This window comes from Daphnia pulex, chromosome 9 (genome assembly GCF_021134715.1).
Source record: "Daphnia pulex isolate KAP4 chromosome 9, ASM2113471v1".
Classification (NCBI taxonomy): Eukaryota; Metazoa; Arthropoda; class Branchiopoda; order Diplostraca; family Daphniidae; genus Daphnia; species Daphnia pulex.
Genome location: NC_060025.1, coordinates 1104886 through 1119577, shown reverse-complemented (window position 1 = coordinate 1119577; position 14692 = coordinate 1104886). Strand labels below are relative to the sequence as shown.

Genomic DNA, 14692 nt, shown 5'->3' with positions numbered 1-14692 from the left:
GCTTTTCTTCGCTATCGTCCCTATTCTACAGCAGATTCCGCTTTCAGCCTCCTCTTTACCTGGCCCCAGTATGCTCTACCTTTCATAAGTCGGCCGCAGAGCTCGTGAAATCGATGAAAACGTGATTATAGTTTCTGTCTTTGTTAGTATCAATCGACGACAAGCAACGATTTCCTCTAATTATCGGAGCAGACAGTGGCAGTAAATATTTTTGATCATTTTGATACAACAAGGAATCTAATTATCGGAGATCGAAACAAGACGGGTGTTTCTCTTCCGTCATAATCTTGATTACTTCGATAGATGTCTATACTACGTTCTATTCGGGCTAATTGATTCGTCACATGCCAACTATCGACGCGTCCGTCGTCGTCAAAATCTTGTTAACGCGATATTAACTGTCTCTATTGTGAAAGAGAACACGGCAACTTGAAGGGCGTTGGCCACTTCATGAATCGCAGTTATCACTAGTATAGAATAGATCCTACCTGCTGGTGAACAAAACTGCTGAAACGAGACTGATGGTGAACAATATTATTAACCATCAGTCGAGAACAATTTGTTGGGAGACGTTACCGTGCAAAAAAAGTAATACATTTAAATGATTTAATTATTGTGCAATACGGATAAAATTCTTCATTCCGCTATTATTATCGTATTTGAGCGATTTGGCGTTTAGGGGAGGAGTCGATTTTTAATTATCGATATTTTAATTCTTAAGCACGGCTAATTAGAATATTAGTGTCGTCTGCTCGTCTGCTTTCGTTTTGTTAAGCACGTTAAAAGTTTCGAAAAAGAGACGAAGATAACAAAGAAAATAGAATAATCTCTCTTTTTGAAAACGTTCCTACGTGGCTGCTCGAAAAATAGCACAGCAAATAAAATTACGAAAATGTGGTCGTCGTTCCTACTCTGGTCGCGTCTCTTATAGAATTGCTTAGCACACACTCCATGCAGAGATCCATATTCCAAGCTCCATAGCAGGTAAATAAAAGATAATAAAAAAAATTCAAGAAATGAAGAATAGAAATAGAACGATTATGAGATCTTAAATAGAAGAGTTACACCTGTTCCAAATTCTTTAAATGTTAGCCCTTGACAAATAGCATTTATCGTCTAAGCCTTTTTTCGATGCATGGCAGTTTATTTGCACTATGTAATTTGTTTCCTTTTGTGCAGATTTGACGCCTGAGCCAGCCATCCTAAGCCACAAGATATGCCAGGCTTGTACTAGACCTGTCATCTGCAACAAATATCATCATTTGGGTAATGATTTTCGATACTTTTATTAACATGTGGTCTACTAGATATTCTCATGATGCATTGCATAACTGCAGTGTATTACATGGAAACCTTTAATTCTCCTGTTTGTTACCAGCTAGGTTTTACTCACTGTCTCATTTTCAACTTTTTCTTACTTGAATACTTGTTATTTCTGTAAATATTTTTCGTAACATATTTTTTTTTTTTAAATTTAGATAAACAGCATCCGGCATCCCTTTTGATTGGAGAAACAACCGATGTCGTCCAAATTACGGATCTCTTCTTATTCCCCTTTCTTTAAGTGTCCTCGTGTACACCCATGTGAGTGTGGGTGTATTCACGAGGACGCCCTTTTCCTTATTCCGCCTGGTGGATTCAACTCTTCAGAGGACGGAGCATCTGTGTATGCCTTGCCGTATTTCCCAGGCTCAAAGGTAGGACGAATTTGTCATCATTCTTCCTTTTCGACTATTTGGGGGCGTTTATTATAAATCGTTAGCTCTGAGTACGATACGATTCCTGAGCTCTGCGTTTGACTGAAACTGTTTTCTCTTGCTATTTTTGCTTATACTCAGTAAGGGTTCGTTAAATATCTTTGTAGAACGACTAGAGATCAGGCCCCATATTTGAACTTCAATTGTCTGATTTAACACTTCAAGCGAAGTGCGACTTGAATTTTTATGACAAAGAGGTACCTGCCACCACACCGGCACCTCCTCTTTGGGCAATATGCAGCAATACGTTACGTCTGGATAAAATTCTTTATTGTTAGCAAAACTGATATATCTCTTTCATTTAGTAGGAATATTACAATTACAATAAGTAGCACAAGATTAGTTTGGCCGTAGGAAATTTAGCGTTCAAATGAAGACGTGTAGACTTTTTCTTCGTTAAAATGAACTCTAGTAATTACGCTGGCGCAGCCAATAAGGCAAGAATTTATCTTTTGCTTCGTAAACCGGAACGGCGGTGGTAGATGGAGTTTGGTAGGCCGGAGTAGAGACAACCACGGCGGGGATGGACGTTGTGCTGTACTTGGGCTCCTTGTAAACCGGAACGGCGGTGGTAGATGGAGTTTGGTAGGCCGGAGTAGAGACAACCACGACGGGGATGGACGTTGTGCTGTACTCGGGCTCCTTGTAAGCCGAGGTAATAACGTGAGTGCTGGCAGTTGTATGCTCATATTCACCACCACCGACGGTCGAAGTAGCGTTTACATTTCCATCACCGTAATCCTCATTGTTTTGGCCATCGGTAGATTCTGATTCATTTTTACTCTCACTATCCTCATCGTCATCATCTTCATTCTCTTCGTCGTGTTCTTCTTCTTCTTCTTCTTCTTCTTCATTTGCACCGGCTTCAGTAGTCTGAAATTATGGCATGCGAAAAAGAGTGACACGTTAAATTACTGTTAGATTTCTCGATTTGTTTGTAGTTACTTCGTAGTCTGCTGGTTCAGAGACGGGCGAAACGTTATCAACCTCAGAATAAGTTAGGACGGGGGTAATCGGCGTGGAATAAACCTACGATTCATGAGAATTGGTTAAATAGGATCTTATTTGTATTTATTAGACGAAAGTATGTAGTCTTGAAATGTTTATCGAACCGTTTCGGTGTTAACCGAGTTAACTGATGTGAGATAATTGGGTGCAGAGTTGGCTGAGTCGGAGTAAGCCAATGAACCAAAGTTAACCGGCGCTTTATTATTATTATAGGACGCGGCAGATACAGCCAACAAAGCAGCGAGGATAACGAACTGAAATTACCAATTTAACAGTTAGACGACGTAATTCAATTGTGTTTTTTCGGTTATACGACTGTATAGGAATAAATTTTATTTAATTTTACCTTCATACTGGAAAATAAGAACTGCGAGTTGGTGAAGATAGTTCAATCGGTTTGACTGTGCATTTGACAGTGACTGTGCCGTCTTTTATACAGAGCCACCCATTATAGTGGGGGGTTCGTTTTTACGATAAAAGGATATTTCACATTCGAAATGAGATTTTTGAGAAAGCGCAATGGTTCTCGTTGTATGACGGGAACCAGTTTGACTTCAGTTGCCCAATAATTCCAAAAGTTCTCTTAAATCGGTGCTTTCAATCTCAGCTCGTCAACGGCAACTGGAGCACCTGGTGAATGGAAGTCGGAACCAGTAAAAGTCACATGGGTGTAAGGGTGAAAGTGTCATTTATGTTGAGCCACATAAATTAGACTGTTGTGGAGGGTGGGTAAAAGAATTTCAAAATTCGTGACTGTATCTTTTGCGCAATTGCAACTTATATTCCAGCTTGTGCTAGTTATGTGTTGATTAATCGGGATCCGAAAGCATTTCTGTCATTTTTTTTAAGGTAAATTCATTGGCTGGCGTACATGCATGAAAACGATTTCTTTTTTATATTTATCTGTTGAATTTGTTTATTCCTTATAAAGAACGAATTTCAATTCCATAATAACACCGAAGCTTCTGTATGTATGTATATTTGTACGATCGATACCCACCAGGAGCAGCGACATCTCTCTAATAGTGGCCATAATGAATTAACTGAATTTGAAAGAGGGAAGATGAAAAGAGTGTTTGAGAAACATTGTTTTCATTAGACGAGTCAGCGAACTGAGGTACGGGATGGAAGGAACAGAGAAAACTGGTGGATACAGCGGAGATTCGTCGATGACAATATTATCAAAACAATCGATATTGCAATTGTTTTCCTCTTCTTGAAACAGCCAGGTCCCGTCACAAGTCACCCACGAATGCTCTTTCATCTCTGATACGGTAATCCTACGGCTCGGATCTTTGTCCAGCATGCGCCTAAGCAAATCCCTCAGTTGGTCAGAGGTGATTAATTCGTCCGGAAATCTTAATTCTTTATGTTGAATTAATTTTTGCAGGGCCGAGATGTTGGAGTCACTGAAGGGCAGAGCTCCGTAGACGAGAAAATAGAGAGTGACCCCCATGGCCCAAACATCCGCTGCCTTGCCGTGAAATTGACCCGAGCCCGCCAGTGCTTCCGGAGCGTGAAAAGCCGGCGTTCCGGCCGCGGTTTCCAGCACAATGTCTTCCGCTCCGTGGAACTCGCAACTGACACCGAAGTCGGCAATGCGCAACCTTCCGTCACAGCCGAGAAGCAAATTGGCTGGCTTGATGTCACGATGGACGACGTGATTGCGGTGCACTGATCATTTGACAAATACAAATTACGTAAGTAACTTTACACAATTTAATTTCAAAATAATTATAATGAACAAATTTGTTTTATTACGGTAGTCAATTCCTAACAACAAATCCCGAAAGTGTATCCTGGCTTGATTTTCTTCCATCGGATTTCCGTTCGGCTCATCCGACACAACTGCTCCCAGATCAAGTAATTCAAAAGCTGCAATTTTTCCAAATGAATAAGGTAATTATAATTTACTCTTAACTTTAAGTGCTTGCCAATACTAATACCCAAGTAAAGATTGTCTTGAACTGGATCGTCCAACACCTCCACTAATTTGACAATGTTAGGATGGCTCAATTTCTTAAGAACGTTGATTTCACGATAGATGCGATCCAGCGGATGAGATGTCGATCCAGTGCTTCCTTTATCAGATTTTTTTCTTTGCGGAGCTAGTCGACCAAAGAAACCGGCCCTTTTCAACATTTTCTTCTTGGAAAGGATTTTCATGGCCTTATTTTAAAAAAAGGTGGAATTTTAATTAATTAATGTCCAGTCAGATTTTCCAATAATTTCACTTGGTGATAAAATCTATACATAGTTTTGGTTGTCGAATTTGTTGTAAGCCAACTGGACGATTCCATAGGATCCCTAGACGATGTAGATAACTGTTAGTTTTATTTTAAATCAAGATTATCTGGAATACAGCGAACTTACCTGGCCGATAAATTCCCTTAGCGAGTATTGGTTGATTTGGGTATGTCTTTCGCTTTTATCAATTTTCACCTTCCGAATATATTTGAGACGGGGGCACGAGTTTGGGTGAATGGTCTTTGACGATTCGTCTCCCTCTGAGGTCTTGCAGCATTCTAGTGGTGTGTAAAATGTGTTACCAAATTAATTTAACTTGTTTCAATAGGTCGAAATACAGAAGAAAAAAATGTACCTGATGCAAAATTTGGTCGTTGCAGCATCGAGAATTTAATCAGGCCGACAATCACCAAGGCACAGGGAAAAACTAACAGGATGACCATTGGTGTTTATGTGTTGCCGAGCCACAAGAAACTTCTCCACTGCACGCGTCTCGCAGGTGAAGTGAATGAACTTCTTTTTGTTTTGGTTGTCGAGCAAAAGGGAACTGACGCAACAGGTTTCTTTAAAAGTAAAAAAAAATCCCCGCAGACACGCACCGCAGAAAATAAAAGATACGGACTTGGGAAGTAAAAGAGATGTAATTTCAAAATCAACCATCACAGGAGCCCCGGGCGGGAATAATCTATCGGCAACTATTATTTTAGGGTGATTTTTAAAATTGTGAAATGAATACTGCATTTGGGGCAGGGGAGGAGCTATTTTTATTTAAGCAGTTTTAAAAATACCTTTGAGTATTTTTAAAATGACAATCTGTAAAAAAAACACGTTTGTAAAAGAAAAAGCACCTGAAGCGTTTACCTGCGTAACGAGCTGAAACACAACACGCATCTATTTAAGACAGGCAATGACCTTCACAATTTCTTGGTGCGTACGTATGTTTCTATTTTCTTTGAAATTTTATTTTAATCAGTCCATGCCCATTTCCCGGAATTTCAGTCAACAACGGAAACTTGTATCAACAAATGTTTCGTCCCCGTTTAACCATCGATAAGGTGTGGTTCAGCACCACTTACAAATTTTATAAGGTTTTGTTTAATGAATAACAAGTAACCAAGTCCAATGCTTCCCCTCACATCTCAATTCAAAGTTCATTTGATAATGACATTTTAAGCTATTCTGTGTTGAACAATCGGAACAAAAATTCAAGAAAAATGGAAACTAAAATCGACTCTCTGTTAATGCAAATAATTTTTCCCATGCGTAGGTTGTGACGTGCGTTGCCGGAAACGGCAGAAGGAAGTGTGGAGCAATCGACCAATCGTTTCTTTTCAAAAATGAAATGGGCTATCAAATTGGTGAACAGCTGACGTTTCCGCTTCCGTTTCGTGTCTTGATTAGTGCTCCGGAAGATAACTAGATAAGCAACGAAGGCAAAAGGTTATCTAGCCGTGTTTTAGTTATCCTTCCTAGTTCCTACCGCACTTATTACCTGCTCGCTCCCTTTCATTAGTTTTATGAAGGTAGAGATAAAACGAAGTTGCGCGGATCTCTAAAAATCAAACGCCTTGGCATTGAAAACTTACTGACTTATATTTTAAATTCAGAAACGCCAGCTGAGGCTAGATACCCTGAATACAAGCCATCGTACTCTTCATATTCGGTCCCGGCCTACCAAGTCCCGTCTGCACCAGTCTACTGGGCACCACCCCGTCCTGCCTACGTCCCTCCTCGTGCTCCTACTTGTGGATTGTTGCAGCGCTTTCCTATCGATATTTACCCAAAAAAAAACTAAATAGGAAAATAATACATTATTTTTAATGAAATTTACTAAGTATTTGTATTCAACTTATTCAAAATACAGGTTACCAATGGAATTAAATTCATTAAGTATATCTCAAACTTAAGTCAGAATTTTTAATTTCCAAACTCAATTTCCAATTATTTTGGCGAGCCAGCAATTGCCAATCACCAATATCGTCCAGCGACACATTTTTACAAAAATGAAAACTGATGCTTTCAAGAGCGTTGTGTTCGTTTTTACTTTTTAGTGTTTTCGATTTTTAGTCAAACGTGGTGATCGCGGAGGAATCTGTTGGCTCGTCAGTAGGTGGCTAAAATCAAGTTGTCCCCCAGCCGCCAGATGACGCGAGTCTCTTTGAGTGAGGACGAAATTTTCGCCACTTTGGTTCCGAAACGCCAAGTGAAAAGGTATTCCAAATTTGTTACGGAATTGCGTTGTCGATCTACATTTTCAGCATTGAAATTTAATGGGTAAATTCTAGTTTGGATTTCTCAATGTAATAAAACCTAGATGTTGCTGTGTGAATTTACAGGCAATCTGGCATATCATTTCCACTTGGCCAAATAAACGATCACGTGGACACTGCTTTCCATTTTGCCGAAACGTTGTCCGTTGTTAGCTGTACCTGTTCGGATGTACGTCTCATCTCACACAGAAACACTACAGAGGTATTAGAGTAATTTTGCTGATCAATTTCCCTGCAATGATGCTATGGATTTTATTAGTTGGTGTTCAGGTTGGAGATCCCGTTGCTTAACTGTTGCAGAATGTGAGAACTCAACAAATTCTGAGCTCCATGGCTGACATGATGGCCACAGTGGTTTTGTTGCAGCCAGCTGGTGAAAGGTGTGATCTAGTCAAGTTGAGCTGCAGCTGCTGCATGCAGTTTATCGAGCTTGTGTTATCCTGAAGTGTCATAAACTGTCATTGCAGGAAGACTTTTTGAAATGGTAAGTTGAAATGGCATTTATTGGTTGCAACTTGGGAAGTCTTGCATCTTTTTTTTTTTTAATTCAACTGACAAGTAAACTCTGATCTGATGTAGACAATAAGTGGTGCTATTTCTTGCTTCCAAATAATAGTTTCCGTGAAAGATATCATATAGTGATCAGCTTCCTTTGAGTTAACAATTTTATTCTGATTAAACTAGAACAAAAATTTCCACTCTGTATTATCAACTTTTTCTAACACTTAAACAGAATTCTCTTTTCATGGGATTTAATCTTCATTTAAAATTTTATTTGCCAATGAATGGAATCTTATCTTGGAAAAAAATCTGTCATTTGTTTTACACAATTTCTTTTGCATCTTAAGTTTGATCATGGAAAATAATATTCCTTTTTCCCCATAGGATTTGGTGATACTTAAACTATGCCTGTGCTGTTCAATCTGCAGTGGTTTTGCAGCCTATTTCCAGTTGAGAGATCTGATTATGCAGCTGATACACGATTGAAGAAAGTAGCTGTGCTGGTGTTCTGAAATGCTGTGCCACAGGAGTTGCAGATAGTCACTCACATCAGTCACTTCTGCCTATAACTTATATAAAACTTTAAAGTTGTAAGAAATATACCAGTCAAGTGCTAAACATGATTTTATTTTAAGTTATAAGACACAGCAAACAAAAAACTTTAAAAGGAATTGCTTTATTGTCCCACCTCCACCCACAATTCCACCACATTTTACAATCACATACATGCATAAATACATACATACACTTAAGTTAACCCGTTGGCTGCCACGCCATACAACCCGTAGGTTGTTCTCTACTCTCTACGCGCCATGTCTGAAGGATCCATGACCAAGGTGGGACTTGCCATTGCTGACAAGTCCGGGGTGATAGGGGAAGATGGAATGCACGCTATTAGAAGGCCTCTAGGAGGCCCGTGCTAAGGAGGTAGGGGGGGGGGACAAAGGCGTGACAGTCAACGAGTTAACTAACACAAACGAAAACATTACCAACAACAAATGATGATCCGCGCTGACATTTTGGAGATAACGAAGATGTTTTGGTGTCCATCATCTCGACGTTTCCTCTGCATTACCTGAATAAAGAGAAAACAATTCTTATTTAGTTACATGCTAATAAAAGTTACTTAATACATGTAGGTACATTGATCTGGTTTTTTTAGCTCAAAGATTTAAAGTTGCATTTTTTAAAATTTTAAATCAAGCTTGCAATATTGAGAACTGTAAACAGAACAAAGCTCAGTTGCTAGTTATTCAAAAAATTTCCGGAAGTATACCGGAAGTAACCACAGCGCCTTAACCATTGAGCTGTCGACAAATTAAACCACATATTCGTGATCTCCATGAAATTTGGGGTCGAATAGGTATCATTTAAACGAAATCAAAAATTTGGCCAAAATCGAGAATTTTCCTGAACTATAGTTCAGGAAAATTTTCAAAACCGGAAGTACGAAAACATACAAAAAAAAAACATGAACTTTATCACAAATTTGACGAGGATCACGAATTTGTGGTTCTTTTGAGCGTCGAATGAATATTTACTTAACTACTGGCTGAAATCAGAAAACCGGAAGTAGAAAAAAAAACACATTATTAAAAATCTAACAAGTGAGCTTTATTGGGGGAATAGTTATCGTCAGTTTTCACAAAAAAAGTTCCACACAACAGCTGCCGATAATTGGTTAAAGAGATTTTAAAGTAACTGAAACTGACTGTCAACAGCTGACAATTATCGAAAAGCCATCTAGCGTTAGAAAAAAGAAACGTCTAAGTAACACTTAAGCGCGCAAGAAGGGCCTGATTTCGGAATTATTACAGACACAAGTAAGTATACTATTAGAATAGATAATCTACGAAAATAAGTAAATTGTCGGGTACCTGGGCATAATCCCGTGGTGAGTGACTGCGGGTGTGTAACAGCGGCACGGAAGCGACCACTGAAGTGTTCCAACTCGTCAGTGAGGAAAGACAAGTTGTATTTTTGTGTACAAAGCGATGAAGCAGAAGCTGGATGAGCTTACGTCGGGAAGATAAGGATGGAGCGTTGGTCATGGACAAAAGCCAGCGTTGGCTCAAGAATACCCGTTAGAGGACCACACGATTCCACAAAGAAACTGCGTGCTCTGTAAAAAAAAATGTTTTACATTAATGAAAATATAAAAATGAATAAAGCATATCAATCTTTACCTTTTCTATGAGCACACTGAAATGTTCATGATGACAAAACCGTATAATTGGAATTTACAGCAACTAACAGCCTTACTCCACATGTTGAGATAAATTTCCTGATGCTAAAGAAAGTGTGATGAAGTATTGCAGTAGGAGGTGATAGGTGGTTCACTTCACACTCTTCATGTCACTGAAACTCTTAAGTGGAAATGGGACAAGGAAATTCTCTATGTTATTTACAAATTTACACAAATTTACCTATAAGAAATTAAACTCTACCTATCTCTTAGCTGGGCTGCCTTCTAAACTGAAGTAAAAACAGCCATAACAACAAACATGCTGTTCCAGGGTACATCACCAAAATTGCGAGATTCAGAAAAAATCCTATGGTTCGTCATAAGCAAGAATACCTATGTTGTATGAAAATCTTAATTGTAATGGTCTGGTAGCAGTAATGGGGAAATACCTTATCTCGGCACATTTGTATTCCACTATGTGTGTGCTTCAAATCTGAGTTTTAGGCTTTTGACAGCATGAAGATCTAATGGATGGAAATTGACTGAGCCCTTAGACAACTTGTTGGAGTTGGAATGACTGTCAGTAATGCATCTAGAATTTGAAGAAATAAGTTGGTACAATATAAAAATAAGAAAACTAGATAAAGATAAACCATGTAAACCTACATAAGATACGAAGTTCAATTTGGTATTTGAAATCACAGGAATAAGTATAATATAAGCAAAAATTTGTTTCGCTCATTTCGCCTCGTTTCACCAGGAACGAACAACATTGGCGACTCTGGCGACATCTAGTAATGAGTTTTGAATCTTAAGATGGTTGCACAGTCAATCACAGACAGACATGAGTCACATGACATTACATTACAGTGATTACACGTCGTAACTTTCATAAGTTACTTAAAAAGTTTAACAACGGAGATCGGATAACAAGTTAACTGTTTTTAAGTAATAGATAAAACATTCTTCAGCTAAAAATTCTTACTGCATTCTTGACTAACTTTTACTACTTCTTGACTTTCATGTACCTGGCCAACTAGGTACAACTGCTCGTGACAATAGAAATGAAATGGTCTAATCCAAAAATGCAAGCTCACAACCTATGTCTTCTGAAGCAAAATCATTTCTGTTGCAGGTTAGTTATTTTACCAAAAATATTTTGAATTACTGTTTTTCAAGACAATAATGTTCACATTAATTTTTCCCTTTCAAGTTGTAAATCTTCAAGATATTGATGCCTTCGCCAGATCTAATTCTTTGATGCTATCTATTTTGCGACAACAGCAAGAAAATGCTGCTACTCATAATTTTATGGTTACCACTTACCACCAGTCACCACTTTGTTCTAATTTAGGACAAGGTAAGATTGACAGATTTAAGATTGATAGATTAAGGTATTGCTGATTCAAAAAGCTTGCTTTGAACTGACTCTGAGGTTCATCTGAGGTTTCATAGTTAGGCTATAGTTCTACTTGTGTAATTTTTGTTATCGTCACATGAGAATTCACTGCTTGTAAGTAATTGATTTTTTAAAAACAGAATTAACATCCCGTTTAAGTTTTAGCTTCTCTTTCTTCTTTGTTGTAGTTTAAATCACACATCTTGTTAAGTTTCAACAATAGCAATGATCAGATATTGTTTTCAGAATTTTTTTGTTTAACTAAAACCACTAAAGCTAGTGTCATTAATTTGTCTTTTCAGACAGCATTTCCATTGATAGTGAAGATTTAATTCATTTCATTTCGGTTACAGGTTTATCTTGTATGTTCGCGTAGTTGCTGTCCGCTGTGGTACGTTGTTTCAGCCTATGCTGGTGATAGATCTTTCTGCATCAAATTCAATTAGCCGTTCCTTAGTGCTGCTGTCGTGTTACCAAAGTTACATAATTATTTAATGTAGTTCACCGTTAATTTGTTAAGAAGGAACAAAAAAGAAATATGGGGATGCTTAATTGTTTATGTCCACAAGTAATAAACATGTTTTCGGGATTGGGAAAGGAAAGTGGAGGATGTTGGAGGGAGGGGGTAATTCAAGTTTGGATAAAAAAGTTAATTTAAAACTACAAACTTTTCCCTACCAATTAATCTCCAAACCCCACAAACTTACACCTTCCAATTCTTCAAGCCCCACAAACATACACCTTTTAATCCTCAAATTTATACCCTAAACCACATAAACCAATGTTTAAGCCAAAAACAATGTAATGTCATAATGAATAAAAAAGTTATATTTCAATACAACTTTTTTTTATTTTTATTTCAATAATTCAATAAACAGAGCGTCCGGTTCAAGACGTTTTTCTACTGTACGAGTTTATTGCAAACCCGCCACCACCGCTGCGGCAATGAGACAAAAAACGATGGACTATTTGTACGGAAATCTGCGTGACTGACGCAGATGTCCGCAAAACAAATCCACGGCTTTTTCTTTCATTGGGTAGTGGGCTGCATCTTATAAACTCGCACATGCTGTTATAGGTTTTGTCTACGGCCCCCAGAGATAGTATCTGGACCGAGAAGAAGAGAGAAGTACGAGGCAAGTTTTTCCGGGGAGATGTAGTCATACTAGGCTTCCGGGTTAGACTCATGACCCTCCAAAAGTTTTCATCGGATCATGCGCCTTCCAAGTCCCCGTTCGACCAGAGCCCTCCCCTCCTCCTGGTTTCACAGCGGGCGAGTGACCACCGGCGGGCGTTGGTTAGTGTTTAGTTAGGGAAACGGGGCCACAGAAAAGAAGGGAGCCCAGATATGCACTAGTAATTTAACTAACAATACAATTTATCATTCTTGAATGACAGCATGCTCTCAAGGTTGGTTTCCAGCAATGGTTGAAGTCCACGATAAGTAGCGAAGGATTACCCTGTAAGCAGAACGAACATTTATTTGGATGAAAAAAATTTTTAATAACATTGTAGCGACAGAAAACATTACCTCATATCAAGAGGGCCCGTTTAAGGAAGTAAAAAGGGAGATTCAAGAGTAGCAGCCATTAGTTGCTAAACAAGGGACCTTGTTGTCTTTCTTAAATGTTGTCTTGTTATCTTTCTTGAAAGGAAAGGTACTTATCATTAAGTCTATCATGCCAATTTAGAAACCTGTAATTTAATTTGGAACCTGTAAATTAAAAAAATAAAAGTCACCTTGTTTATAAGGACTTGTGTACAGGCCTGGACTCAGGAGGACTTGATTATACTAACTTGGCTTTAAGCAGAGCGACTGATTTGTAGAGGAGAAAACGGAAAGGACTGCAGCATTCACTTCCACTTCATTATCGTTCGACATATATTTCAGAGGTAAGCCGCTTCGCGTTGCTGCTGTCCAACATCATTCGCTCGATGGTTTTTTTCGCCGTATCCTGCATGTCAAGTCATATGAAATAGCGGTCTTGGGATGAACTGGATGGGATGACTCGCGATCTCAGGTAAGGCACGTTACAATTACTGCTGTAAAAACGAGTTGGAAATTTAATTTAATTTAAGCTTAAACAAAAATAAGATTTTTGCGTATTACTTAAAGATTTTCGATATTCCGACTGTTCACTGGCAAAAATGCTTACGCAACTAGACCAAATGTTGACCGGAGCCAGCAATACTTGGTAAAATGGGGCACAATTTCAGCTGTAGGACACTCCCTTCTTATTCTGTTAGGATTCTGCAAAATCTGTGATGAATCCGAGAGATTGTTTTTCTTCTCCAAATTTTTGTCATGTGTTTCTCAGAACCAGAATAAACTAACGGTCAATCAGCTACTTCTGCACCAAGTTTCCTTGCAAGATGATTCCTTTTAGTGAAGTATCCTATTTAAAAATCACCCAGTGTAAACAATTAATTAATGACTAGTTAAAATCAGACTGATAACTATACCTCAGCTAATCCAAAGAAGAAGTTCTGATGAAATACAAGTGTCAAGTGCTCATCATTTCAGATCATGTGCAGTTCAACAGAATTCTTCAACTGAGAACTTAGCAGCTGAGAGAAAGTCAGAAAGCCATACGTCAGAACCAGTCAGAACAACTAAACACTCCAGGATAGCATAGGCACCACAGACTCCATGCAACAGCTAAACTGTATTTAACTACACCTTTCACCTGCTTGCTGCAACAAAACCACGAACATGTTCGACAGCACTGAGGAATGAAAAAAAATAAAGATACTAATATAAATTGTCATGGGCATCGCATCATGTCACGACAACATTCGTTGATAATCTGAAATTTATGTAAATAAAAGAGCTGTTTACCTTTTCATTAGATGGTAATGTTGAGCTTCTTCCATTTTCTTTTTTAATCAAAATCAGAATTTCGACGTGGCACATTCACACATATTTGTACAGCCACAGCATCCTGTAGCCAAGCAGGTATCAGCTGCTCTGCCCAAGTGCTCATGCTGTCTCAATCAAGCCACCTTGCGGCCAATTTATCAACCCAGAAAACCCGAATTTAGTAAGCACCGACTTCAAATTGTTCGAATTGAACAATTTTTCATGAACTCGAAAAGGAAAAGGGTAGACTCATGACAGGGGTATGAAGAGAATAATAAATTCAATAAATAATAAAATAAGCCAATAAATTCTTTAATTATTTTCATGTTTGACAATAGAACTTCATTGAATTTTAAATATTTTAAATGTCCAACAATAGAACTCCAACGATTTTAAAAAAAATTTCATGCCCGACAGTAGAACTCAATTGAATTTTAAATCGAGTTCTATTGTCGCGTAGTGGAG

The 14692-nt window shown here is 38.4% G+C and overlaps 2 protein-coding genes and 4 long non-coding RNA genes across 10 annotated transcripts; 3 read left to right on the top strand and 3 right to left on the bottom strand.

Annotated features, from left to right (window-relative positions):
• The first annotated feature begins 739 nt into the window (after window positions 1-739).
• LOC124202129 lies at window positions 740-4937 on the top strand. Its single transcript, XR_006877932.1, has 6 exons — window positions 740-984; window positions 1180-1266; window positions 1479-1697; window positions 4156-4465; window positions 4532-4664; window positions 4810-4937. It is a non-coding gene; the product is annotated as an uncharacterized LOC124202129 (long non-coding RNA).
• On the bottom strand, window positions 2011-3223 carry LOC124202127 (dr1-associated corepressor homolog). 2 transcript variants are annotated; one of them, XM_046598408.1, is made up of 5 exons: window positions 3112-3223; window positions 2870-3019; window positions 2703-2786; window positions 2364-2630; window positions 2011-2270 (listed from the first exon to the last, which is right to left on the bottom strand). In XM_046598408.1, the coding sequence occupies exons 1-5, from the start codon at window positions 3115-3117 to the stop codon at window positions 2166-2168; spliced, it is 612 nt and encodes a 203-aa protein (XP_046454364.1). In that variant the 5' UTR covers window positions 3118-3223; the 3' UTR covers window positions 2011-2165. The 2 variants fall into 2 exon arrangements, with proteins under 2 accessions (XP_046454364.1, XP_046454363.1); XM_046598407.1 differs by having other exon boundaries at window positions 2011-2630.
• Window positions 3729-5507, bottom strand: LOC124202126 (calcium/calmodulin-dependent protein kinase kinase 1-like). The gene is made up of 6 exons (XM_046598406.1): window positions 5368-5507; window positions 5139-5290; window positions 5019-5072; window positions 4712-4934; window positions 4527-4640; window positions 3729-4439 (listed from the first exon to the last, which is right to left on the bottom strand). The coding sequence occupies exons 1-6, from the start codon at window positions 5453-5455 to the stop codon at window positions 3805-3807; spliced, it is 1266 nt and encodes a 421-aa protein (XP_046454362.1). The 5' UTR covers window positions 5456-5507; the 3' UTR covers window positions 3729-3804.
• Window positions 5010-8401, top strand: LOC124202128. Of its 2 annotated transcripts, XR_006877930.1 has the most exons (7): window positions 5010-5178; window positions 5341-5511; window positions 6280-6452; window positions 6620-7286; window positions 7349-7484; window positions 7542-7766; window positions 8168-8401. It is a non-coding gene; the product is annotated as an uncharacterized LOC124202128 (long non-coding RNA). The 2 variants fall into 2 exon arrangements; XR_006877931.1 differs by lacking the exon at window positions 6280-6452 and having other exon boundaries at window positions 5012-5178.
• Window positions 8402-10819: 2418 nt separating this feature from the next.
• LOC124202125 lies at window positions 10820-11919 on the top strand. Of its 3 annotated transcripts, none has more exons than XR_006877929.1 (4): window positions 10820-10916; window positions 11009-11103; window positions 11182-11328; window positions 11721-11919. It is a non-coding gene; the product is annotated as an uncharacterized LOC124202125 (long non-coding RNA). The 3 variants fall into 3 exon arrangements; XR_006877928.1 differs by having other exon boundaries at window positions 10849-10901; XR_006877927.1 differs by lacking the exon at window positions 10820-10916 and having other exon boundaries at window positions 10944-11103.
• Window positions 11920-12205: 286 nt separating this feature from the next.
• Window positions 12206-14354, bottom strand: LOC124202124. Its single transcript, XR_006877926.1, has 6 exons — window positions 14207-14354; window positions 13831-14093; window positions 13478-13763; window positions 13165-13410; window positions 12899-13081; window positions 12206-12827 (listed from the first exon to the last, which is right to left on the bottom strand). It is a non-coding gene; the product is annotated as an uncharacterized LOC124202124 (long non-coding RNA).
• Between the last annotated feature and the right edge of the window lie 338 nt (window positions 14355-14692).

Coding starts and splice junctions, on each gene's coding strand:
- LOC124202126 (XM_046598406.1), bottom strand. CDS start 5,455: ATGGTCATCCTGTTAGTTTTTCCCTGTGCCTTGGTGATTGTCGGCCTG. Junction 5,291..5,367: donor ACGACCAAATTTTGCATCAG/GTACATTTTTTT, acceptor ACACACCACTAG/AATGCTGCAAGACCTCAGAG. Junction 4,440..4,526: donor GTTGTTAGGAATTGACTACC/GTAATAAAACAA, acceptor TCAAATGATCAG/TGCACCGCAATCACGTCGTC.
- LOC124202127 (XM_046598407.1), bottom strand. Junction 2,787..2,869: donor ACTCGGTTAACACCGAAACG/GTTCGATAAACA, acceptor CATGAATCGTAG/GTTTATTCCACGCCGATTAC. Junction 2,631..2,702: donor CTGAACCAGCAGACTACGAA/GTAACTACAAAC, acceptor CCATAATTTCAG/ACTACTGAAGCCGGTGCAAA.